Here is a 27,207-nt window from a genome sequence, read left to right on the forward strand (position 1 = left end):
AATACGGTGCTTCAAGAAAGTACTAAAATTTCAATAACATAATTGAGTGGTCAAACGATATCGGATTCAAGTGATTTTTTATAGAGGCGATCTTTGAATGATTATCTAAAACATGGACAGTTTGGATTAGTGAAATACAATGTAAAGTGGGCCCTACAAAGGTGTCCATCAAATAAGCTAATTTGAAGAATTCCTCAATGGAAGCTATATATATATATATATCAGTCCCATTCTATTAAGAGATTCCTCAAATAATTTGAGGGACACCCTTTAGGAAACCGTTTAGATATCTAATTGTGTCTTGCAAAATCAATGAACATGTGCTTTAATATAGTACTAAAATTTCAATAATTTAATTGAGTGGTCAAATTATATCGGATTCAAGTAATTTTATATAAAATAAATTGACACTATATTAATATACTTAAGGAGAAAACGATGTGGCCTTATGTTTGTAGACGTGGTTTAGGATAGTTGGCTAAGATAATGTGCTCGCTCCTTGCATTCGAGTTCGATCCCCCTCTCTGCAGTAATTTAGAATATCGCTTTAGTAAACTTATAAAGTGGCCTTGGGTGCAAGAGACTTATATCTCAAGTGGTTAAGAACGTTAACTCTTGCATTCGAAGTCCTTAGTTCAATCCCCCACCTTCTCCCCCTTTCTCTCCCCAATATTACTTGTATTAACAGAAAAAAAGAAGAAAAAAGAATAGTGGCCTTACGTCTGAGAATTCTAGTTGGTTATGATTTGGAGTTTATTTTCCATAACCATAAAGAAGCACTCGTACTGGTCATTCCAATTACATGTGCTTCGTGAAAGTAAGTTTTTTAAAGCCTTCTTTAAATGGATTATCAATCACAATGTCTGGTCTCGAAAACTATAGTTACGGCAGAAAGTATTCCACTCTTTTCTTCAGGTCAAGGTCAATCACTTGCAATTAACCCATATTTAATTGTCATTACAATTCTATTCATCCGTATCAAGACAATATGCCTGCTCTTTTGCACTAGAATTTGATCCTCCTCTTTGTACATTAGAACAGTTTAGAATATCATTTTATCAAAAGTTAAAAAAAAAGAAAAAAAGAAAAAGGTCTTATGTGCAAAGAGAGCTTATAACTCAGACGGTTAAGAGCATAATATCCCCATTTCTTATTATCGCTTGTATCAACAAAAATAAAAAAAATAAAAGAAAAGAAAAGTGGCCGTAGGTTTGAGAATTCTAGTGGTCATATGTTTCGTCCAAGTGACTTCTTTAAAGCCTTCTTTAAGTAGATTATCAATTATTTATGCTAACAGTCTTTGAGATTTTTAATGTTTTCACAAAACTTCTTTAGATTTCAAAACTTACACGAACAACCTATGAAGTTTCAATTTGTTTAAAAGGAACCCATTTTTATTAATTGTTCATTTAAGCTAACTTTGTAGATGACAAAATTAACGTCAATAAATGTATGTGCAATCTAATCTCAAGGGCTAACTTTGTCATTTGGAGAATTTTTTTATAGAGTTATTTATAACACCCCCTCAAGTTTTTGACTTTTTTACAAATTTTTTACAAAACCCCCTGAGGTTTTGGTAATTACATGAATACCATTTGAGGGTTTAAACAGTTTTCACAAAACCCCTCAACAAAAAAGTGTGTGTAATTTCTGAAACCTCAGGTGGTTTTGTGAAAAAGTTGAAAACTTAAGGGGGTGTTATAGTGTAAATAACTCAATTTTTTTACATATATAAAATCATCAATCTTTGGACGAAAAAAATCAATGTAAAGGGATTTTGTGGAAAAAAGTTAAAACCTCAAAGAGTATTGATGTAATCTCTGAAACCTTAGGTGTGTTTTGTGAAAGAAAAAAAAATAAAATAAAACAGGTGTTAGTGTGAATAACTCTCTAATAAAATACACAGCAAGGGCATCGTAGCAACTTCCAAAATATGAAGGGCTAAAAGGAGAAGAAAATCCAAGGGAAGCAAGTTGGTCAGCAGCACCATTCATTAATTCTCGATAAACATGAGAGATGTTGCAGCTCCAAATCTTTTGCAATTCTCAAGAAATTGCACTTTCCATCTCTCAGTGCTCTATAATCTTTTTTCCAAGCCAATCACAATCCATAATATGTACACAATGCCTACAAATTATTCAGCCTCCATAATAACGATAACACTTGCTTGTCTCTTTTGTTGTTTATTGTCTTATTTAATTTGGGCACATTTGATACAATTAGAATAGAAATGATTAGAAATGAATAATGTTATTTTTATCATATTTGTATGTAATATTTTTATATTATCTTATATGACAGATGAGGTGGATAGCCATATTAATTAAAATTAATTAAATATTTTATTTTCCTTTATGATTTAATGATACTTTTTAATTGATGTGGATGTACACTTCATCTGCTACATAAAGTGATATAAGAATGTGGTATACAAATATAGTAAAAGTGGCAACAGAACCTGTCGGATTAGATGACGTAGTTAGTTGTGTGACATCTTTTCATTCCATTTACTTTGGACGAGGACTTGAGCCAGACATTTAATCAAGCACCAGATAAGATGCTATCTTTGGTGAATTTAATTTAGTGGGATTAAAAGAAAGATTAAATTAATTTAGTGGACGATCACTTTTATCATTAGGGAAATTTTTTAATTACCATTTATTTACATTTCTGTCATTAATTGAGGGGCTAGTGCTCATTCCAATTACGACTCGTGAAAGTGAGTTCTTAAAATAGATTGGACATTGATTCTATATTTTATTTTAATTGTGATTAATTACAGTTCTATTTACTTGTATGTCGGATTGGACGACATTTTAGGTTAGATCCCACCTCACCCAGCGAAAGTAAAAAATGAAAAGAATTTCACTAAGTGCTTGTACACGATGTCCACTCTGGACTTTTTGCTTGTATACCCCAGCTCCTCCATAATCTGCCACTTATTCCTAATTAAGCTTTGTTGGCTATGGAGTTTGTTTGAGTTTAATTTGTCCAACTTGGAAAAGTTAAGAGTGTTCTTAAGGCTCGTTTGGTATATTATATTAGACTCTGGATAGGAGTAAAGAATCCATATAAGTTGTTTGGTGTCAACTTGTATTATTTAATTACATGATTATTTTAAATGGGTTAGGCTTTTAATCCTCTCCTTACCTGAGTAACTAATACAGCCCACAAATCCCGATTTCGATAATACATGCTTAATTATACGGTTAAGGAAAAAAAACACACATGTTCACGTGAAAAATTCTATTTTCATCCTCTTTTCATCATCTTCATCTCTTTCCCTCTCATACTTTCCCTAATTTGCTTCTTCTCTCTTATCCTATCTTCATCATCTCTTTCATTATATATTTCCTCTTTTTGGGTGGGTTATGATTGGGGACACACAAAAAAATACAAATTTTGACACACCTTAACTTTAGATATTTTATTATCCTACGGTTGAAAACATACAGGTGGATTTAAAATTATGTACCCGAAAAACTGACATTAAATATTATTAATTGAAATTATAGCTGCTCACCCTTGATTTAATCCAAAAGTAATTGACCAATAAACTCCTTGGTCCCCAGGGGAATGGGACTGAAAAACACATATGAGATTAAAAGCTCATTTATAATTTTATTAGTACTATAGTGCCATTAACCTATTTTACGCAGTACGAGAACAGTAGAGCATTTTCAATAGCCCTTTCAACCATTTTAGGATGATGAGCCACATCATAAAAAAATCTCTACGTTAAACTTAGTTATCAAAATTGTAATCTCTTTCTCTCTTTTTAGAACTGGTAAGTTGATTTTGGCTTTTCAAAACATTTAATTTTACTTTGGAAAAATAAAACCTACATTAAATATGTTAAAAGCCTGCATTTTTTCTTTTCAAATAATAAATACATAGACAATTTTCACATGTTTTCATTTTTCTTCTTCATGATATTGCATTAATTGAATTGAAGAGTTTGTTGGAGGAAAAATGATTCAAGTAGCAAATAAACTTTTTCAAATTGCCACATAGGTCAACAAACTTCAATTTGAAAAGTTTAATTTGCTACTATAATTGGAGATGCTCATAAGCATTAGCCATATACTCTCCCTTCCCCTCATTTACTAACCATTTTCTCTCCCTAACTATTCAGAGCAGCCCTTTCATATTTCACAATTTTTTCTTCCCCCCCCCGGTTCCTCTCTCTCTAAAAACAAGAATAAGTTGAAGGTAACATAATTTTGTGAAATCCCCTATTTCTTTCTTTAAAACCTCCGTTTCCGTCTCTAACTTGTTATGTCTATCTTGGCTTGTTTTTTTGATACCAGACTATGCTCTGCTTTCTGGAAATTGAAGGAGCTACTGTAGGTTTCTATTGTGAGCATTCAAAACGGCAAAGTTTTTACATATCCTATTCTGTATGTATTTACTATTTGAACCCGTATATATGTTCCACCTTACAGAATGATATAGAATGGTATAAAAATAATTCAAAAGGAATATTCCTCAGCCTCATCATCCATATCCAGAACAGCTTGGCATGTCGTTGGTCTCGCGAGCTGTCCTCTTGCTAAAGCTTGGTCCTTGGTGCCTTGATTGTTTTCCTGGGTATGCTGTTCCTTTTCTCCCCTGTTATTTGTGTTAGACTATATATGAGATGTTGCCATCTGTAATATTTGTAATACCGTATGACTGTGACACATGCCAGTAGATGTTTTGCTGTTTGTACGGAAAATCATATGAACAAAGTTAATCATCGCTTTGAAGTGATATGATTCTGGAGAGGCCAATAATCACTTTTATGAAGAATCAATTCTCCAAATAATCATTTTAAATGAAGAAGCACAAGGGAGGTACTTCTCTCTAGAATCACTTAAAATCACTAAAAGCGATTTTCTGAAGAAAGCACATGGGAGATGTTTCTTCTGCTAGAATCACTCTATTTTATCAGAACTACGATTCTTTTTTTGTTTTGGTTTTTATTTTTATTTTAAATTTGAAAGTTTTTCCTTTTTTTTTTTTTTTTTCTTCTTTCAACATTTCATTTTAAGAAATGTAAATGATTTTTCAGAGGTTAATTGGTGTTCAACGTCTCAAATGGGGTTTCCATTTGTGGGTTGTGGGTTTCTTAGTTGGGTTTTGTTTCACTTTAGTATGTGGTTGTAGAAGAAACGAAAAATGGATTTACCTCTCTCTCTTTTCAGTGCATTGTATCAGTAAAATAATCTTTCTTTTCAGTTCACCTCTCTCTCTCTCTCTCTCTCTCTTTCTCACACAAACACGCGCACTCTCTCTCCACATGTTTTCTTTTTTCCTTTTCATTATCTTTTCGGGCAGTTACGACAAATTGACAGTCTTCAGCTCTAAATTTGGCTCCATGAAGTCGTTTTCTAGGTTAATAGTACTGACTAGTCCATTTCTTTCATGTCCGTGTTTAATCAGGAGGAGCTGAAGGAGTGGGATCAATGCATATTAATGCTTGACGATGCCAAAGTGGATGAACATGGGAATCTGAATGACACAAAGGATTCAAATATCATGTACTTGGATAAAGATGGCGAAGATCATGAGATCAATGTAAGATTCTCTCTCTCTCTCTCTCTCCCTCTCCCTCACCCCTTTGTAAGCATTGCTATATGAAAACTTGGCTGGCAACAGTTTTTAATATTCTACCTTAAGACACTACTATGGGTTTATTGTACTACTATCTTTGTCTCTAAGTTGGTTTCATTGTAGTATTTATCTGCTTAATTCATTTGCCATACTGGGTATCTACAGTTGGAGTCTATGAATATCTGAGTTTTCAATGTTGATGGCATGTTTTAGGCTCTTGAACATTTATGCTTGTATAAGTTTCTAGTCATGAAATGTGTTATTCCTATCTTGCAACAGATATCTTCTGCAATATGCTTTTTACGTGGTAAGGCATATGAAGCATTGGAAAACCGTGTCCAGGCCCGGCATTGGTAAGTTGTTTCTGTGACTTAGCCTTATCATGTAATGTCTTAAGGGGTGCGTGTCTGTTCCAGTGTGTTTTTGGGTAAAATTAATGATATCCTCTGTAGTTTTTAACTTGACGAGTTGTGAAACTTAAACTAAATGTTGATCTTGTGGATAGAGAATAATATGATTTCTGTAGGTGTGACATCTATTGAGAAAAGCATATATTTGGAATGGATACTTTAACGTGTTCTGTTTGCTCTAATTCTTTCAAGGTACAAAGCTGCTATCAAAGCCGATCCCTTATGTTATGAGGTATGTATTCGATCTATTAGCCTACCAAAATAATTTCTTGTCTTCTCTAACATTTATGGCCACCAAAAGCAGGGAGGGGAAATAGCATTCCCTACAAAAGGATTAAAATTTCTAAAGTAACAAATTAAGAAACTGTTTTATCATTCCAAACATGCTTAAAATACATGGAATCTTCTATCGCTTGATTTTTTTAAAGGTTTTGCAGTAGTTCACTTATGGAAGCATTACTCATAAGTTAGATAGAATCATTTTTGTATGGGGAAATAAATTTCATCTGGAAAATAGAGAGACCCACGTGAGAGCGTTAGGCAAAACGTTGAGCTCTATAGCATTTTCATTGTCATCCTTCAAACTTTTTCTAATGTCTTTATTTATTCCTTTTTCAGGCATTGGAATGTCTTATTGAAAATCACATGCTTACATATGAGGAAGGTTAGAATCACCAAAATAATACTTTTCTTTTAATCACGTGTGCTTGTTATTAAAGGAAGTAACATCATGAATTTTGATACTATTTCTATGTAATTGCTGAAATCTAATTTAGGCTTCTGGTACTTTCATATTTTTGTTGATCCATAGATTGGATTGTAGTGTTTCCTCTGCATTTCTTAAAAAAATTATTCCACTAAGGACGGGATGGTTCCCTTCTTAAACCTTTTGATTTGCTGCTGAGTTTCAGAGGCAAGTCTACTTGCGTCATTACAATTTGGTCCTGAAGATGGATGGCTCTCATCATTCTACTCATGCTTAATTAAAAAGGTAAACAGAAAGCCATTTCAATATGTCAGACTTCAAATGTCGAACATAGAGAAGACATCTTACATCTGAATACTTTTAATTAATATAGATCACTGTACAAACATAAAGTAACAATATCTTTTCCTGTGCTCTCATCAGTCTTTCTCCTTTTTGTGTTTTCCAGTACGACAAAGAAAATGTTGTAGAAGCAAAATTCAGAGAACTTGAAAAAGAGAAGTGTAATAGTAACACTTCTGATCCATCCTTCTTTCGTACTCTGAAAACCAACACTGACCTTCTTGCCTGCAAAGCTGAATACTACCATCAGTGTGGTGAATATCAAAAATGCTTTGAGCTAACTTCTGTGTAAGTTCGCAACTGGTTTGGAACAAATTACAATAACAACCCACACATTAGATGCTATTTTCCCCCAATAATTTATGTGTTTCATTTTTGATTTAACAGACTACTTGAAAAAGACCCTTTCCATCTGAAGAGTACATTGGTGCATCTAGCCGCTGCTATGGAACTTGGGCATTCAAATGAGCTCTATCTTATGGCATGCAATTTAGTGAAGGACTATCCTCAAAAGTGAGAGTGGTTGAAACACTTATTAATGGAGTCACTACCGTACAATTTGAAAGTACATCCATAAATGCATACACATATTTTATGGTATGCGGACATGCAATCTGGATTGCAGTTACCAGGGGTTTGGGGGATCTGGTAACTCTGATTTGAGATGCCACTTGAAAGATTGATTTTGGATTTTTTTAAGAATCTATGTTTTGTTGCTTGTGCAATTCATCTAGTTCATTACTTTATCAGGTTTATTCTCTTGCTAGGGCCTTATCATGGTTTGCCGTTGGATGTTACTATTATTGTATAAAAAAGTTTGCTGAGTCACACCGTTATTTCAGGTAACTTCATCACGATTAGTAATGCTGTTAAAAACGAAATGTATACACTTAATTGTATTGCTAGTTGCTCATTTTCTCCGATGTTGAATTGTGATATTTTGGTATTGAGTGGTTTAGAGTTTCTGCATTTACTGGTTTAAGATCCTTTGACTGGGACATATTATTTTTTCTATATACTTGAAGGCTTTGTTATGCAGTTATGTTGTGTATCTGAGAAATTAGGTTATGATCATTCTTTTCCCTCAGCTTCCCCTGATATTCAAATGTTGTTTAAGGTGGAGCTGTTACTAAGTTCAAAACCTTGTTGCCTGATAAATAGCCTTCACGTCATAATGGATGTTTTAGATTACTTAATGTGGATTCTGTTAGACTATATAGGGATTGCATTTAGTTAGGCTCATAAACTCATTTAACCCCGTACCAGTTGTTACCACATTGATTTTTAAATATCTTTATGCTGGTTATCTTACTGCAAATATTTACATTGCTTTGTGTCATTCATCTATTAATAGGCTTTTTATACATTTAGACTATGGACCAAATCCTGGTTTAAATTTGATTTAGTCCTGCCTGAACATGGGCTGCTGCTTGCTCCTTCATTTGGTGACAGACATTTGGAGCAATTATCTGGAACCATAATATACTTAAAAATCATTTGAAATGATAACTGTAGCAAGGATTTTTGTTACTTATGTGCTGCAATATTTTGAATCATTACTGATCTCTTTTGGCTTCATTCTACACTATAGCAAGGCTACCAGTCTAGATGGGACCTTTCCACCTGCTTGGATTGGATATGGGAATGCTTATGCTGCTAAAGAAGAGGGTGATCAAGCAATGTCAGCTTATCGCACTGCTGCTCGTTTGTTTCCAGGGTAATTTATGCGTCTTCGGGGCTCTTATGGTTTTCTGTTACCTTGAATTTTTTTCTTCTTCTTCCACTTGGAAATATAAGGAAGGATATATGATCATGTCGTGTACATTACCTGTGTTTGATTATTTTCTAAAGAGAACCTTTGGATATTTCTTTATCTGTGTCATTCTCTTTTATATTGTTTCTATTCTTGGTTACTTGTGGTATTGTTTGTGTATGCTTTTTCTACCATGCCCACTTCTAGAATTGCTTTGCGAGTAACAATAGAAGTCCACCACCACCCCACACCACCCACCCCCACCACAAAAAAAGAGAGGGAAAGAATGAAACTATGAACCATCACCTAATTTCTATGTTTCTCTCTCGCTCTCTCTCTATCTCTATATATATACCTACCTGTGCACATTTGTTAATGGCATCGGAGTGAAAATGTATTACAAGAAAAAGGTCAAGAGCACAGCAAAGGTATAGGTGTTGAGAGTTCAAAATTTTCAAAATGAATTTCTAATGATCTTAATCAGAATATTTTGAATGAAACTTTTCAAATGTTTTGCAGTTAGATCTGAAACATATTTTGTGTATGTAATATTTAAGCATGTTTTCATTTTTTCATTCAGATATCAGATTTTGCCACAATTTAACTTTTACAAGAGTAAAAAAGAAAAGGTCTTAGCAGTAACTTTTGTGTATTCATTGCCTCTCTGTTAAACTCATTGTCTTATGTTATATGGTCATTATCATGGCTGCAAACCTACCTAGTATAGTATTTCATCTGTCTCTTTTGTCCAATGGTCCATAGTTTAAGTTCTCTTATTATGTATGAATTGTCTTTTACAGGTCTTGATATTCTCTTATTCCAGGTGTCATTTACCAACTTTGTACATTGGGATGGAGTACATGCGAACCAACAGCTTTAAGCTCGCTGAACAGGTAACTTACAGTTCTGTAAACCACTTACTTGTTGCCGTTTGTGATCTTGACTTTGGTCCAGAAATGTGAAATAATCCACATCTATATCATCATACAAGGGAAGCCCTGAATTTTGGTGGCACATTTATTTCATGAGTTTCTACCTTATGTCTTACCCATTAAGTCTCAAAAACAAGTCTTTATATTAAATGATTATACATTTCCCACCCAAAAACAATGGATTCTGTAACTTGGTATTTTGTTTTATCATACTATAAAAGTACTGATATTGCCTTGCTTTTTAGTTTTTTATGCAGGCGAAGACCACTTGCCCATCAGATCCACTAGTATATAATGAACTTGGTGTTGTTGCTTATCATTTGAAGGAGTAAGTACAGCACGCTAAAAAATGCAACCTTAAACATTGAATATTAGATATAAGTTTGTAATGATATTCCAAAAGGCTGACCATGTATTTCTAATTGTTTACAAATAAGGACCATACGGGCAAAATTTTCTTGTGTAACAAATAAAATGTGATATTCTGTTGCGAATTACTATAACTCTACCATGCTATAACAGTGGGATAAGTAATCAAGTGGCCCAAAGTGGTATAGTTATCTGGAGGACTAGTGCTTCGTTTTTCTCAGTGTCATATTTATTCTCTTACGACTCTATGTAAGTTGTAGCTTGCTGAACAGATTGCGGTGATAGTTGGTTGTTTTCTTTTCATACCCACACTGTTAATTTTCGGGTGCGATCCTTAAAATTGCATAAGTGGTCCTATGATGGATCCAGAAAGAAAATTATTGTGAAGGCTAATGAAAACCAAAGGAAAGCTATGCTCAGAATAGGTAAATTAAAGATAGACATATCAAATTCTAATTAGCCCAAACAGGATTTCCAGAAAGGGAAGTATTGTTTATAATTTAAAGAAAGGGAAATAGTGATCACTAACATAGTGTCATTTGACTTGAGAACTTTTAAAATTTGGGGCCCTTATGTTGTATAATCATTGTTTAGCTCATTTATATTACTACAGCATGAAGTTTATGATATTCTGTCATTAATGTGGACTATTAGGTTGTATTATCGAATCTTTTGCATGTTCTTTTACCTCTTTAGACTGTTCTGTTTGCTGACCATTTGTCATAAATATTCCTTTAAGCCATACCTGTCTCATTTGTACTAAGTGATTTTTGATGAATCTCTGTCTTTTCATACAGGTATAACAAAGCTGTGTGGTGGTTTGAGAAAACTTTGGCTCAAATTCCTTCCCCTTTAAGTGAAATGTGGGAACCAACTGTGGTTAATCTAGCTCATGCATACAGAAAACTGAAGTACGTCTTTTATTTGATTATAGTTTCTAGCATTTCTTTTGTTGGTTCCTTTTGAGGGCTTGGGGATATACAGTGTCTTTAATTATTTTCTGCTCCAATTTTTTTTTATTTTTTTACTAGGAGATTATTGTATCTTTGATTTGTGGGGTTGAGAGAATGTTCTATGGTTGCTTTGATTCTTTGTAGCTTTTTAATATAGCTGTCTACTATTTATTTTGGTGCTTTTAATTCCCTACAAAGAATATTTCCTTTGGCCTAATTAGATAAACCTACTCTCTCTCAGGATGTACAATGAAGCTATTTCATACTATGAGAAAGCACTTGCATTGTCAACCAGAAGTGTGAGTACTTATGCAGGTCTTGCATATGCTTACCATTTACAGGTATCTAAAGTTATCAATTACTTTATGTATTATTAGAGAAGAATTCTTTCATTTGAAGTGGATTGTGAAAAACTGATGTGCCACTTTCTGACTCAGCTTATATGCTTGTGTTTAAACACTGAAATGTGAAAAAGAGTGTATATGTGCCTTTCATCCCCGTCCATTATGGTCACAATACTTGATGTTTCTTTTCGTTCTTGTTTTCACTGTTGTGCAGGATAATTTTACGGCAGCGATTACATACTATCATAAAGTGAGTAATTATTCTCTCTCCTAAAAGTTGAATGACTGTGTATCTGGTTAAGTGAATAGGAAATTAGATGTGTTGCTTTAAGAATCTTAAAAGGATTTTTTTGTTGTGTTTTTTTTGTGTGCATAATTTATGATGTTCAAAATATTTATGTGGTTTATGCTCCGTGATAATAAACTTTAAATGCACGGAGCCATTAAAGTTTCTGTAGGATGCTGTCATGCCCAAAGATGCTTTGACGGGCCTGGAGTGCATCTCTTTTCAGATGCTTATAGTATTTGAGTTACATGAAATTCGTCTAATTGCAGGAAGAAAGTATGATAATGGCATAGGTATTAATCTGTTTTCCTTTGTTCATTTTCCTGAGCAGGCTCTATGGCTACAACCAGATGATCATTTTTGCACTGAAATGTTAAGTTTGGCTTTAGCAGATGAAGCCCGTGGACCACAGAACTGATTTTTGATGTAATTAGGCTTAATTATGTTTAGTGATACTCGTACTTAAGCGTGTGTATTGTATGTGCAATAGATACCCCAATGCCTTGGATTAGATTAGGAGATGTAATATCTTTAATTTTATTTCTTGTATCAACGTAATGTCAGCTGGGACCTGTAATTAATCAACGGTTGATAGTTGAAAAATAGGTTCATGGCAGTTTATTCATGATTTTGGCCAAGTCTTAGGTTTATTCATGGAGTTGTATTTGTTGATTGCAAAAGATGGGGCATTGAAATCGCATCCGAAAAAGAAGACATGATTATATCTGAAGACGCTATGCCTTACATCAGAAACACACAGGAAAAAAGAAGAGCAAACTGAAAATCTGAAATAACAAGTATGACAATATATCTAGTTTCTAATCCTTCTTTTCATACTGCTGATATGCAGTGTCGTCATCACACAGGTACTACCTTGTACATTGTCTGGGAATTGGAAATATGCATATCTCTACATCTTCTTAAGAATTAAAGAAGCAAACTCCCCAAAATCCTACAATGAATCCATGGAAGTTGGTGCCCATGGTCCACATCTCGGTTGTTCTTATCTGGATCAATGCCTCTAATTCAGATTGTTCACAGGTTTATATATATATATGAGCAACTAGATTATAGAGAAGAAGGGAATGCTTCATAAATTAATCTACAAATCATCATTGGTTTCATGAGGAATTGGCAAACAACCTAAGCTTCATAAATTAATCGACAAATCATCATTGCTTCATAAATTATGGGGCTCCCTAGTCATAATTAGTTTCCTGATTTTGTGTCTTTTATTTTTCCTCTGATTTTATGTAGCTTCTGTTTGAGGGGTAGGTCATTTTTGTAAATTGGTGTATATCATTCTATACTTTTCCAATAATTTTCTTTCTGAAAAGATATAATTATTAGAAAAGGATTACTGAAAATTGAATGAACTAACATATTGGACTTATGCATGACCATGATAATAATGCTTTGTCATACATGCATGGAGATGGATGGAGCATTAAAAGTTCTGTAGGAAGGCTTCATACCCAAACACTTTTAGAGGTACCTGGAATATATATCTTTTTAGATGGTTATAGGGTTTGAGTTATATAGTCCTGATCTCTTGGACTACAGGAGTCTAAGAAATTTATGGTCACTCACCGTTGAATGTAAATTCAACGGTTCACTCACTCTTGCACTCATTTTAAGAAACTTTTTTGAACCATTGGATTAATATCCAACGATAGGTGACTACACTCTCTTGGACTCCTGTGGTCCAAGAGATCGAGATTGTTGAGTTATATAAAACATGTATGGTTCTAATTGCAGGTATGTTTCCTTTTCCATGCAGACTCTATGGCTAAAACCAGACGATCAATTTTTGCACTAAAATGTTAAGTTTCGCTTTAGTATGAAATCCGTTGCGCTATTGACCCCATAATTGAATTTCGATAGGTTCATGGCAATATTTCATGATTTTGGCCAAATTCAGTAGAGTTTTCCAGTCGCATGCAAAATATATATATGTAGCTGAAGTTGTATTTGTTACTTGCAAAAGGTATCCGAAAAATATAACGCAATAATAACTGTCCCTTATTACATCACGAACACATAAGAAAAGAAGAAAAAGAAGAAGAGAAAAGCGAACAAAAAGTACAGCAATATACATCTAGGCTCGAAGCCTTCTCTTTATCCTGTTCATGCTCACTGTCATCATCACATAGAGCCTATCTTGTACATTGTCTATGAATCCAAAATATGCATACCTCCATCTCTTCTTAATAATTAAAGAACCACAGACTCCCCAAAATCCCACTATGAACCCTAGCACAACAGAAGAAATATAAAACCATGGAAGTTGATGTGGATGCCCATAGCCCGCATGTTTGTTCTTACCATCTGCATCAATGGTGTTATTTGTTTCGCACTTATTTAGACTTGGGGCACCACAAAGCTTTGGGTTCCCCTCAAATGCAGAAGCATCGAAGCTTTGGATCTGAGTGCTTGTTGGCATTGGTCCTTCGAGATTATTGTATGAGACATCAAATTTTTTCAAGAAATTAAGGGCTGTTAATGACCATGGAATTTTCCCAGACAAATGATTCATGGAGAGGGTTAACTCCTCTAAATTTTTAAGGTTAGATATTTGGTTTGGAATGACGCTGGAGAAGCTGTTAGAGTGAAGAAGCAACAAGCAGAGAAGGTGCAATTGGCTGGTCTCATTAGGTATATCACCATCTATGTTATTGCGAGATAGGTCTATCATTGCTGGATTGAAAGACAATCTGCGCGGTAGAAAAGTTGGATTTGCGGGTTTGTGGCCGAGGGGAGGCAATTCAAGTTCGTAAGTGTCTTCTTCAAAAGGTTCATAAAGCAATCTTGGTAGTCCACAAAGTTCCTTTGGAAATTCACCTGAAATTCGGTTACCTGCCAAGTTTAGAGAAAAAAGTCTAGGAAGAGTCCCCAACCAACTTGGAATTGGCCCTGTGATTTGATTATTCTCCAGATGCAAGATCTCTAGATTCTTGAGCTTTGATAACCATACAGGTATTTGACCAGTGAGCTGACAATTGGCCAAACTCAAGTACCGAAGATTTTGGAACCCATCAAAATCAACCATGTCATCATAACCTGGCATTACCTCACCTTCAAAGGAATTCGTAAGGAAGAGTACATGGAGACTTTTGCAACTCATTAGTATCTTCATTGCTTCTGTGACATTGGTTAATCGGTCAAAACCAAGAGAGAGGAAAGACAAGGATTTCAATGAAAGAATCTCAGCCTGTATTTGTCCCTCTATATAATTTCCAGACAATCGAATGGCTTTTAAAGACCGACACGAGTAAAGGCTTATTGGCAAGATACCAATGAATTCGTTAATAAATATATCAATTTTACTAAGTTGACTAAGTTTGGAGAAATTAAGTGTGGAGATATCTCCTTCCAAGTTGTTGGATGCTAGATGTATTTCAATAAGGTTTGTGCAATTCATCAAAGATGGGGGCAAGGCACCTTCTAAATGGTTGAAATCAAGGTTCAGTAGTTTCAACTTGGACAGCTTCCCAAAATTGAGAGGGAGGACACCACTCAATTGATTATAATAGAGGTCAAGGATTGCAAGGTTTGTGAGGTTGACAATTCTATCACTAATGGCTCCATAGAGTGAATTGAGAGCTAATGCTAGTTCTTCTAGTTTGGTAGCATTATAGATATCTTCTGGAAGAAACCCTGAGAGGTTATTATGACTGGCACGAAAAACCCTTAGTTCAGAACACTCCCCTAGTCCTTGTGAAATGCTGCCATTAAATTTATTGGAAGAAAAATTCAAAACCCTAGTCAAGCGCGAAGAATGTTTGAGACAAATAGAGGATGGGAAGGGCCCTGACAAAATATTGTTGCTGACATTAAAACTAATCAAATTCCTAGTTTGTTGGAAGAAAGAAGATGGAATTGCACCCTGAAACTGATTGCTTGACAAATCCAGTTTCTTGATACTGCTGGATGGTAGATAAAGTGGTAGTTCTCTAGAAAGAAGGTTATAACTCAAATCAAGGATCTCAAGATGTTTCAGGGATGAGAAGAATTCAGTTTGAAGTGATCCGTAAAGTGAATTGTTTGAGAGATTCAAGTGGGTGAGATGTGTGAGATTTCCAAGTGGGGGAAACATACCTCCTTTGAGCCCCTTGGAGGGTAAGTGCAAATGGGTAACCCAACCATCCTGATCACAAGTGATGCCTTTCCAATGACAACAGTTAACCGAAGTCCAGTTTAAAGTAGGAGAAGCTAATGTGAGGGTGAAGGACAAGAGGGAGCTGCGCTCAATTTGGTTGCATGCATGAATATATGTAGAGATAGTCGAAGAGAAAAAGAGGATGAGAAGGAAGTATGAACCATTGGGTTATAAGGTTGTATGGCTAGCTTTTGCTTCTTCTTGTATTTATATTGCTCACAGCACATAACTTACGTACTCGCGCGCACACACACAGGAGCAACGAAGGGCAACTTATTTTCTTTTCATCATGTTAATCTTCCAAGTTCCTTCCCCAAATGAAGGCACCTACCTGTGAAATATCACATGGCAGACATGTAGCAGTCATTAAAATAGAAGCCTTCTCTATAGGGCGTTTGAAAAGAAAATAGAAAGCTTTGAATTGTGGTGAGCAGAACGTCGAAATTGGGGGGTTAAAGTGCTTAATATTTTTAAAATTTTCTATTTATTCATTCCATCCGTCAACTAAATGACCCCACATCAAGAAATAGATAAAATGTAGATTGATGTTAGACTAATAGATAAACGTTTCTGATCGACAACACACGATGCAGCTTGAAACGCCACGCGCCTCATGCGATGAAGAGAACGCGCCTCACGCGGCGATCTTTTCCAGCGACTTCTCTCGACTACCTCCTGTTACGGCGACGACTACTCCACCTAAATTTGTGTTCAGTGCTCTCCAACCTGAGAACAAACTGGAATCAGTGGGAACGAAGCGGATTCGAACTACGGAGCCAGATCCCAACTCGTCTGGTGATATGGCGACTGATGTGGGCTTCGGCTCTCCTCCCCCTGTAACCTTGAATTTTAGGGATTCGGTCTTGAAACAAGGTGGACATGGCTCTACCCGAACTGGGCTTGGGGGGATGGCGGATGATAAATTCACGATTGAGGCTGATGACTTTATCGTCTCAGAAGGTGAAAAGGGACCGAGCATCATATTTTCTGAACAGGTTAAAGAGCGCCTCTACAGACCTTGGCGAACCTCAATCATCATCAAGCTGATGGGTAAGTCTCACACTTACAATTTTGTTCTTGCCAGGCAGCATAGATGGGGTATGATTAAGGGCCCTTGGAAACTAATTGATTTAGAGAATGGATTCTTTATTGTGAGATTTGTGCTTGAAGAGGATATGAAAGCTATTCTATGCGGTGGCCCTTGGGTTATTGCTGGCCAATACCTGGTTATGCAGCGCTGGAAGCCTAGGTTTGATCCCCTTGTGGAGCAAGTGACAAGGATGACCGTTTGGGTCCGGATTATTGGTCTCCACGTTGAATGGTTCCGCCCTGAAGCCATGCTACGCATTGGAGATTTACTGGGCACCACATTCAAGGTTGACTCCAATACTGTTGCCCAGGTTCGAGGGAAATATGCCCGAGTGTGTGTGGAGATTGATCTTACCCAACCCCTACAAGCCTTCGTGCAGGTGGAGGATAACTGGTATGGTTTGGAATATGAAGGCATCCATTTGGTATGCTTTGCCTGTGGGTGCTATGGCCACAACAGAAACGTTTGCCCCTCAGTGATTAAAAAACCGCATACTGAGAATGTTCAGAATACCACCCAACCCATGGATGAAGGGACACCGAGCGCCTCTCCCCTCCCTGTCAATAAGGCAAGCTCTGATGCCATGCCTCAGGATGACCCCCACGAGTCTTCAGGTACTTTAATAGGACCTTGGAGCCTGGTCCAGAATAGGAAGGGTAAAAAGCCCTTTAAGGCCAATGCTGACCTGAAGGCCAAGATGCTTGCCCCCAAGCTTAAGGAGCCTAATGTTGACCGTGGTGCTTCCCCTGCTGGATCAAGATTTGAAGCCTTGGATAATGATAAAAACAGAGTTGATTCTCATGCTGCTATTGGGAATGTTGTTGTTGAGGAGGTGTCCCAAATACAAACTGAGACAAATGCTGGGCCTGCTAAACCTTCCAAGGCTAAGGGTCGGTCTAAGTTGAAAGGTAAAGCTCGCCAAGCCCTGGGAGATATCTCAAACGATGGTGTTGTTGATAAGCCCCAGATGGGTATTGAAAATAATATATCTTGTGCCTCCACTACCAAAGTTGGCCCCGAGTCCCGTTCTGAACCTAAAAGGAAACTTAAAGGTGTTGTGGCTGGTAAATCTTCGGGCTTCCAAGTCAGAAGTATTGACTTCCATGAAGCCACCCTGGGAGACGTTGTGGCAAGCTTGAAATCTAAGCTCCCCAACGCTGGTAAATCTCCGCCTCCTATTTTAGCTGGGGTTGAGCCGCCTGATCCTGGTCCGACTGAAGATAAGTTGGAGGATATCCCAGGAGATAAGATGGATGATGACCATGGAGAAAACTCTGCCCCTCAGATTACTATTAATTTGGATGCTGCTAGACTGAAAAAAGCTATGTTAGATGTTAAGAATGGAGTTGTTGGTGCTGCTTCTACTTTGGTAGAAGTGCTGAACGCTTCCAGTCAGTGAGGTTTTTTCCTCAGGTTCTTGCTGCCACCTTCCTTCCCCATCATCATGATTATGGTCTGGAATGTAAGAGGCGCAGGGAGTAAAAATTTCCCTGGTATTATGAAAGATCTAGTTAAAATTCACAAGATTGATATTCTTGTCATTTTGGAGCCTAGAATTAGTGGCAACACTGCCCTAAATGTTATTAAGAAGCTTGAGTTTTCGAAATTTCATGTTGTTGATGCTAATGGATTTTCAGGGGGTATTTGGATGCTCTGGAATGAGCATGTCTCCTGTGTTGATATTGTTGCCTATTCTAGGCAGTCTATAACAGCTCTCATTAAAATGAACCACATTGATTGGCTTTTTACGGCAATCTATGCGCACCCTTGCCCTGGCACCCGTAAAAATCTTTGGAGTTATTTAGATGGGATTGCTTCGGCCACTAACCTCCCTTGGATGATTGCTGGTGACTTCAATGAGTTGGTTGACAATTCTGAAAAATGTGGTGGTAATCCCATTTCTCATGGGAGTGGCCTTGTGGATTGGATTGATAGAAACAATTTGATTGATCTTGGTTTTATTGGTGCTCAGTTTACTTGGTGCAGGAAAAATGAGAATGGTGTCCTCACTTGGGAAAGATTGGATCGCAGTCTGTCCAACATTAACTGGAGACATCAATTTCCCGAGGCCTTTGTCAGACACCTCCCTAGAGTCAAGTCTGACCATTGCCCCTTACTCATTAGCCTCCAGTCTGCTTACCTCCCCTGTGCTACTGCCAAACCTTTCAGGTTCCAAGCCATGTGGCTCCTGCACCCTACCTTTCGCAGCTTTGTGGTTGATAAATGGGCTAACTTTACTGGAAGTATCCTCCAAAAAACTCAAGCCCTTTCCTATGCTCTCACTACTTGGAATATGGAAGTGTTTGGGAGTTTATTTCGAAACAAGAAGAAGCTGCTGGCTAGAATTGGCGGGATTCAAAAAGCCCACTGCAGAAGACACTCCCCTTTTCTGGCTGATTTGGAAAAAGAGCTCACCAATGAATACCAAGCCTTGCTTGACCAAGAAGAACTTTTTTGGTTACAGAAGTCAAGGAACACTTGGCTTAAAGAAGGGGACCGTAATACCAAGTTTTTCCACCTGTCTACCATTATTCGCAGAAGAAGGAACAAGCTGGAGGGCCTCACTAATGCTCAAGGTACGTGGACTAACAATAAAAATGAAATGGAGTCTATCATTGTGAACTACTTCAAGAATCTCTTTGCTGCCCAAACGATGAGATACTCTAATGCTGATCTCCCCCAGCTTTTTCCTAGCTTGGAGGACTCTGAGTTGGCGACCCTCAATTGTGACGTTAATCCTCAAATCATTAAGGATTGTTTGTTCAGTATTGGCAGTCTTAAAGCTCCAGGCCCGGATGGATACCCTGCTAAGTTCTACCATGATTTTTGGGATCTTTGTCAGGGAACCTTTGTTGAGTTAGTTGCTGGTTGTTTCTGCTCTGCAAGCATCCCGGATGATCTAAATGACACGCTGATTACCCTTGTTCCTAAAGTGGCTAGTCCTAGCTCTGTTGCCCAGTTAAGGCTTATCAGCCTTTGCAATACGTTGTACAAAGTGGTGTCTATGATCATTGTTCAGAAGCTCAGGCCTCTCATGCAAAAGATTGTCAGTCCTGCGCAAGCTAGCTTCATCCCTGGCAGGCAGATTGTTGACAACATTATTGTTGCCCAAGAGGTCCTTCATAAATTCAGAAATTCTAAAGGCAAGAAGGGGTTCATCGCTTGGAAAATTGACCTCTCCAAAGCCTATGACAGGATTAACTGGGATTTCATCTATTATGTGCTATGGGAAATTGGGATTAGAGGCAAACTCCTGGTTCTTATCATGCAGTGCATCAAGTCGGTCAGATACCAAGCCATTCTCAATGGTGAGCTTACTGGAAGGTTCTCTCCGAATGCTAGGATCAGACAAGGTGACCCCCTCTTCCCTTACATTTTTGTCCTATGCATGGAAAAACTTTCCCATATTATCATTGAACATATCTCCTCTGGAACCTGGAAACCTGTTAAGGTTGCTAGAAATGGCCCTGCTATATCCCACCTTTTCTTTGAGGATGACCTCATTTTATTCGGGGAAGCCTCTATCCACCAAGCTAAGCTTATGAAGCATTGCTTGGACCTCTTTTGTGGTGCCTCGGGTCAGCAAGTTAGCTTTGAGAAATCTAGAATCTGCTGTTCCCCTAATACTGAACCTGGAATTGCTGCTTCTATAGCCAATATTTGCGGGTCTCCCCTCATGGATTGCCTTGGGAATTATCTTGGTGTTCCCTTGATCCAATCTAGAATTACCAAGGATACTTACTTTGGGATTGTTGACAAAGTGCAGCGCAGATTAGCCTCCCGGAAGAGCCACACTTTATCTATGGCAGGGAGACTCACTTACTTGCAAGCTGTCACCTCTGCTATTCCAATCTATACGATGCAATCGGTTGAGCTTCCTATATCTACTTGTAACCAGCTTGATAAGATTAACAAGGATTTCTTGTGGGGTTATTCGGTGACCAAACTAAAATCCACCTTGTCAACTGGGACACTGTTTGCCATCCTAAGAGCTGTGGTGGGCTAGGTCTAAAAAAGACCCATTTTATGAACCAGGCCCTTCTTGCCAAGACTGGTTGGAAACTTATTCAAAAAAAGCAGGGTCTTTGGTCCGAAGTTCTCAATGGCAAGTACCTAAAAGACCAAAATTTGCTTGCTGCGCCTAATCTTAAATTCCTAAATTGCTCTAGTACTTGGCGAGGTATTCTTTTTGGGACTCAACTCGCCTCCAAAGGTCTTAAATGGAGAGTTGGGAATGGTGACAATATGTTGTTTTGGAAGGATAATTGGGCTGGCTGTGGTCCTCTGGAGAACTTCACCACAGTCCCCCTTACTGCTGATATGCTGGACTGGACCGTGAGTGTTTTTCTCACGGAGCAAGGGTGGAACACAGACTGGCTTATGGGCTGCCTCCCCTTGCATGTGGTGCAAAAAATCCATTGCATTTTTGCAGGGTTTAATCACACTGAGGCGGACTCTTGTATATGGAAGCTCACCTCCAATGGTGAATTTTCTGTGAAAACGGCTTACCTCTCCTTGTTTACTGAGGAGACCAACTATACTTGGAATTGGGATATTATTTGGAAGCTGCAGGTCCCCCCCAAGATCAAAACCTTTCTCTGGCTGTTGATTCATGGTAAGCTCCTAACCAATGTCCAACGTGTGAGAAGAAACTTAGCTTCCAACTCCAACTGCCCTTGTTGCAATGGCTCCATGGAGTCCTTGGATCATCTCTTTCGCAGGTGCAGTCATGCGGCTAAAATGTGGAACTCCATTGGCATTCCCAATCAAGTTGCTCACTCCTTCTCTATGGATTTTAAGGACTGGCTCTTCACCAATATTAAAGCTAGTTTCAGCTACATTTCACTCATTATGCACCTTGACCAAGAGTTAACATAGCATATTCCCACTAATCATGCAACATGACTAGCAACATTAACAACTGTGGGTGCATATTCCCACTGGCGGAGGTAGAGTTTGATATTTTGGGGGGCCACAAGCTTAAAACTGTGGGATTTTTTTTATGTAATCTATACTATACTCTTTATACAGCCAAAGAGGTGAGAAGATGGTAGGGGGGCCAGGCCATCTTAGGTTTATGAATAGCTTCGCCCCTGTGTGGGTGTATGGTAAGCATTGTACACAACTATGTTTTTGATAATATTGTATTATCATGAGCATCTCCATCCATTATCAAATCAATTTTTAGTTGAACATGTTAGCCTTACGGTTTTTAATATTGTTGTGCATATTTTGATGATAACAAATTGTTCTTTTATGTAATGTATTTCAAGTGTGATAAATTGTAAGGAGCAGGTATTCCCAAATGGATCAAAATTACTGTACACACTGGAAGACATTTGGAACATTGAGCAAGAAGCCGACATTCTGTAAGTGTATGCATTTTGAGTTTTTCTTTTGGCTTCCCTTGACAATATTGTAATAGGACATACATTGTAATTACCCAAGCTCAAGTTTAGATTAAGAATAGTTGCAATAAGTGTTCTTATCTCTGGCTGCTATCTTATGGAAGATCAATCATATTGGCAAAGGTAATTTGTGCATTGTATCATATTGCATTCATTAGAGTTCTTAAGATTATGACTAGTCATCTTGTTTTCGTATGACTAGTCATCTTTTGCATCAGTAAGTTTTCCAGTTGGATCCTACCAAACTTTTTTGTCTTATTCTACGAAATTTCTCAGCTGCCATGTGTACTATTCTGACCTATGAATTTTTGGGTAAAAATCAAATGATTCCTCATTGGGTAGCTGTCGATTTTGAGGTGAGGTTTTGAAAAGGTTTCTCTATCCTTTTGCTTCTTCTTCTTCTTCTTCCTCAAGAGAAAACCCCTATTTTTATCTATGAGTCTTCTAAATTGATTTTCAAAAACTGCTTTTGAAATGTGAAATCTGCATCTAGCTAGAACAAACACATTCTCATATACATCTATGTCAGATTCAAGATTGATTTCTTCAAGAGTATGGTTTCTTGAAGAAATTGGTCACTTTTCCTTTGAATCCAAATTTTTGGTTTCCGTTTGAGTTTGAGTTGGCTTCTTGGTGCCATGGGATGAAAGAGCTATAGAAGGAGCTGCCATTGCCATGAAGGATTAAGCTGCTAGAGAAGAAGATTGCACAAAGGAGGTATAGCTCATCTTCCTAAATAGATCTAGGATTTCTTGAGCTTGCTTGTGTTTCTTTGTAAGAATCTTCTTTACTTAGTGGATTGCCTGGTCAGTTGATGATCCGCAGTTTTTCCTAGTGGTGAGTTTTTGGGTGAACAATTTCTGTTTTGCAGAATTGTTATTTTCTGGGTTTGTGTTCTTGATAGTTGACTAGTCATCGCATGATGTTCATATATTTCTGGGTTTGTGTCTTGTGGTTGACTAGTCATCATTATCTGCTGGTTGTTGCTTACTTGATTATAATGCTTTCACACACTTTCACCATAGTTGTTGTTAGCACATAAGATGCTTAGATTGACGGGTCATTCTGAGTGCCTAGGTTGTCACTGGTAATCTTCTAGGCTTGCAGGTACAGATTGGTATGCTCTGTGTATGTGTTCTTGGTTATGATTTTACATGAATAGCAGTTGACTAGTCATAAGTACATTTGGTCAAGGTTTAAAGTGTGAGAAGATTGCTGTGTCTACTTATAGTTTGTAATTTTACCTTTCGTCACCTCAGTACCAATTAGACACTTAAGCAAATATTTCTTCAATACAGAAGAGTTAGGTTATTCTTGTAAAACTCTTTGTGGATTGAACATCTAAGGCTCTTTACCTAGATTGACTTTAGGTCCCTTCATGCATTCATATCCTACATGAAAAATTGTTTTATAAAATATTGGCTAAGTATGAAAAATGGTTTTTTAGAATAATCATTTTCTCAAGATAATTTTTGGCGGCTTTTATTCCGTACACATCAAATAAGAAAACTTGATTTTATGAGATTTTTATATGAAGTATATATTGACTTAATAAGCCATCATTTTTAGTCTAAATCGTATGTTGAACTAAAATCGATTTTTCATATTTTGATTTGGTGGGAATTTGATTTTCTAGTATTTTTGAATCCAAATAGGACTACTTCCTTATTTACATAGTAAACTTAAATAAATGTCTTTGTCCTTTTGGAAATGGAAATAAGATAACATGTACACTATTCCAACGGAAATAGCTAACTGTTCCAATGGGTCTATTTCATAACATCTATTTTTCTAACGGCTCACATATTTCTCAAACGGCTACATTCCTAATGGCTCTATTTTTCCAACATCTATATTTCTATACTTATAAATATGTATTTAGATTAATCAACATATTCATCTATGCTTACAAGCATTCATCATACTCTGAATATCTTTTTCTCTTGAGCCAATCATGTTTAAATTCATACAAGAGTTCTATTGTTTGAATTTCTTCTGCATTACCTACTTAGGAAGGAGAGTTATCTTTGTGTGAGATTCAATTGTATATCCCTCTCAAATAGGAGAGATTTTTTGTTCTGAGAGTTATTTCAAACTTGTAAAAGGGGTTGGTTTGACCTTGTGAGGTGAGAAGGGTGTCTTCCACCTTGTGTGTTAGAGTGGTGTGCTCTACTTGTGAAAGAGTGGTGTGCTCTAACTGTGAAGGAGTGGTGTGCTCTAGCAATGTAAAGGTTTCAACTCCATCTGTAAGAAGTTTTTCCAACATAGTGGATCGAACTCTCAAGTGGCGTGCTTGAGGACTGGATGTAGGTCAGGTGGACTGAAACAGTATAAATCTCTGAGTTTGAATCTCTCTTTCCCTATCTCTTTATTATTGTGCTTGTCAATTTACTCATCCGCATTTAAATTTAAATTTAAATTTGCAATTAACCTTATTCATCCCCCCATCTCTAAGGTTGATTTCTTGGGCAACATAATATGCTTTATATTTGACTTGTATGATATTGAGATAAAAGGTAAAATGCCGTTTACCCCTGAATTATCACGCTAATCTGACTTTATTCCCTTCATTATTTTTTTGTTCACCCAATTAAGACTTAAACTAATAAGAATAGGCAATTTTAAGACTTCATGTTCAGTTTTCACAACTCCATTCAATTTTCCTTCAATCGCAGTTTCAAGTTTATCATTTTACAAGGGAGAACACCAGAGAAACCTAAAATAAAAATATGTATAAAAAAATAAAAAATAAAATAAAATAAGAAGGGAGGGTCGTGGTGGGCCGTTGGTGAGAGAGAGGGAATGACCCAGCAGTTGGTCACCAACAGAGGCATTGGAATCCGTAAGCCGCCATCCCCAGCACCACTCCACAGCAGACAACAATTTATGAATGTTTCATAAATGATAATTAAGATACCAATAAAGTGTTAGTTGGATTGGCCAGATTTTCGATGTGCTCTCAAGTGGTGTGGTGAGTTCAAGTAACTATGATACTCGTGTGTGTGAGTTTACCTCTTCCCCTTCTTAACTATGATACCCTATTATGAAACTTTGCTTCTGAAGTTTTGAGTAAGAATTTTGGTTTGCTTTTTACTTTTATTTTTTATGGTTCCCTTGGTTGCTTTCGAGCTGTTGTGCTTGATTTTTAAAAACGAAATTGAAAAATTGATTGGTTTGAATAAGAACTTGGGAGACTTTGGAAAAACCCAAAGGAGAGAGAAAATTTTTAAAAGAAGCCAAAATGGACAAAATTGCCCTTATTTATTTTTTGATTTCCTAAGGAATCCTTTACATTTGCATGTCTTTGGTTTGAAAGTTGAGAGGTTTTTCTGTCTTTTTTGAAAAAGCTTTGACTTTTTTCAAAAGTGAAAGTTTTTTTATGGGTAAAACCTAAATTTACTTAAGAACTTTAGATTCATAGATCCGAGAGAGAGATAAATGAGTACTACAGATCTAGGTGACAAAACCTAGTGACCCAAATACTCGGTCTCATTGCTAATGGGCTCTGTGGCAGAGCCACTTTAAGGCCAAGGATGGCCTTGGCCTCACTTTTTTAAATTTCATATGTATATATGAGTTCTTTTTTATTCAGGAATTTCTTAAATAATTTTATTTGAAGAACACTCTTTAGGGTATCTTACTGATTTTTTTTCAACGATTCAAACCATTTATTTTTTAAGTCTACATTCATAGATTATTCTTGTAAAAAATTAGACAAATCGAAAAGCGTTTCGATATCCAATTCTATCCTATAAACTCAATGAATACGGTGCTTCAAGAAAGTACTAAAATTTCAATAACATAATTGAGTGGTCAAACGATATCGGATTCAAGTGATTTTTTATAGAGGCGATCTTTGAATGATTATCTAAAACATGGACAGTTTGGATTAGTGAAATACAATGTAAAGTGGGCCCTACAAAGGTGTCCATCAAATAAGCTAATTTGAAGAATTCCTCAATGGAAGCTATATATATATATATATATCAGTCCCATTCTATTAAGAGATTCCTCAAATAATTTGAGGGACACCCTTTAGGAAACCGTTTAGATATCTAATTGTGTCTTGCAAAATCAATGAACATGTGCTTTAATATAGTACTAAAATTTCAATAATTTAATTGAGTGGTCAAATTATATCGGATTCAAGTAATTTTATATAAAATAAATTGACACTATATTAATATACTTAAGGAGAAAACGATGTGGCCTTATGTTTGTAGACGTGGTTTAGGATAGTTGGCTAAGATAATGTGCTCGCTCCTTGCATTCGAGTTCGATCCCCCTCTCTGCAGTAATTTAGAATATCGCTTTAGTAAACTTATAAAGTGACCTTGGGTGCAAGAGACTTATATCTCAAGTGGTTAAGAACGTTAACTCTTGCATTCGAAGTCCTTAGTTCAATCCCCCACCTTCTCCCCCTTTCTCTCCCCAATATTACTTGTATTAACAGAAAAAAAGAAGAAAAAAGAATAGTGGCCTTACGTCTGAGAATTCTAGTTGGTTATGATTTGGAGTTTATTTTCCATAACCATAAAGAAGCACTCGTACTGGTCATTCCAATTACATGTGCTTCGTGAAAGTAAGTTTTTTAAAGCCTTCTTTAAATGGATTATCAATCACAATGTCTGGTCTCGAAAACTATAGTTACGGCAGAAAGTATTCCACTCTTTTCTTCAGGTCAAGGTCAATCACTTGCAATTAACCCATATTTAATTGTCATTACAATTCTATTCATCCGTATCAAGACAATATGCCTGCTCTTTTGCACTAGAATTTGATCCTCCTCTTTGTACATTAGAACAGTTTAGAATATCATTTTATCAAAAGTTAAAAAAAAAGAAAAAGGTCTTATGTGCA

General features: G+C 36.7%; 2 protein-coding genes across 4 annotated transcripts; one reads left to right on the forward strand and one right to left on the reverse strand.

Moving 5' to 3' along the window:
• LOC109949024 (anaphase-promoting complex subunit 6-like) lies at positions 4,079–12,328 on the forward strand. Of its 3 annotated transcripts, none has more exons than XM_020563240.1 (18): positions 4,079–4,212; positions 4,311–4,400; positions 4,493–4,590; positions 5,425–5,559; positions 5,875–5,948; positions 6,198–6,237; positions 6,624–6,669; positions 6,917–6,996; positions 7,160–7,341; positions 7,441–7,566; positions 7,821–7,895; positions 8,645–8,770; positions 9,630–9,699; positions 9,984–10,066; positions 10,905–11,018; positions 11,302–11,401; positions 11,619–11,654; positions 12,022–12,328. In XM_020563240.1, exons 4-18 carry the CDS (start codon positions 5,458–5,460, stop codon positions 12,106–12,108), a joined length of 1,341 nt encoding a protein of 446 aa, XP_020418829.1. In that variant the 5' UTR covers positions 4,079–4,212; positions 4,311–4,400; positions 4,493–4,590; positions 5,425–5,457; the 3' UTR covers positions 12,109–12,328. The 3 variants fall into 3 exon arrangements, with proteins under 3 accessions (XP_020418829.1, XP_020418830.1, XP_020418831.1); XM_020563241.1 differs by having other exon boundaries at positions 4,512–4,590; XM_020563242.1 differs by having other exon boundaries at positions 4,311–4,346; positions 4,446–4,590.
• On the reverse strand, positions 13,789–15,801 carry LOC18779549 (receptor-like protein 2). The gene has a single exon (XM_020562241.1). The coding sequence runs from the start codon at positions 15,784–15,786 to the stop codon at positions 13,789–13,791; it is 1,998 nt and encodes a 665-aa protein (XP_020417830.1). The 5' UTR covers positions 15,787–15,801.

Source organism: Prunus persica, chromosome G4 (genome assembly GCF_000346465.2).
Source record: "Prunus persica cultivar Lovell chromosome G4, Prunus_persica_NCBIv2, whole genome shotgun sequence".
Taxonomy (NCBI): domain Eukaryota; kingdom Viridiplantae; phylum Streptophyta; class Magnoliopsida; order Rosales; family Rosaceae; genus Prunus; species Prunus persica.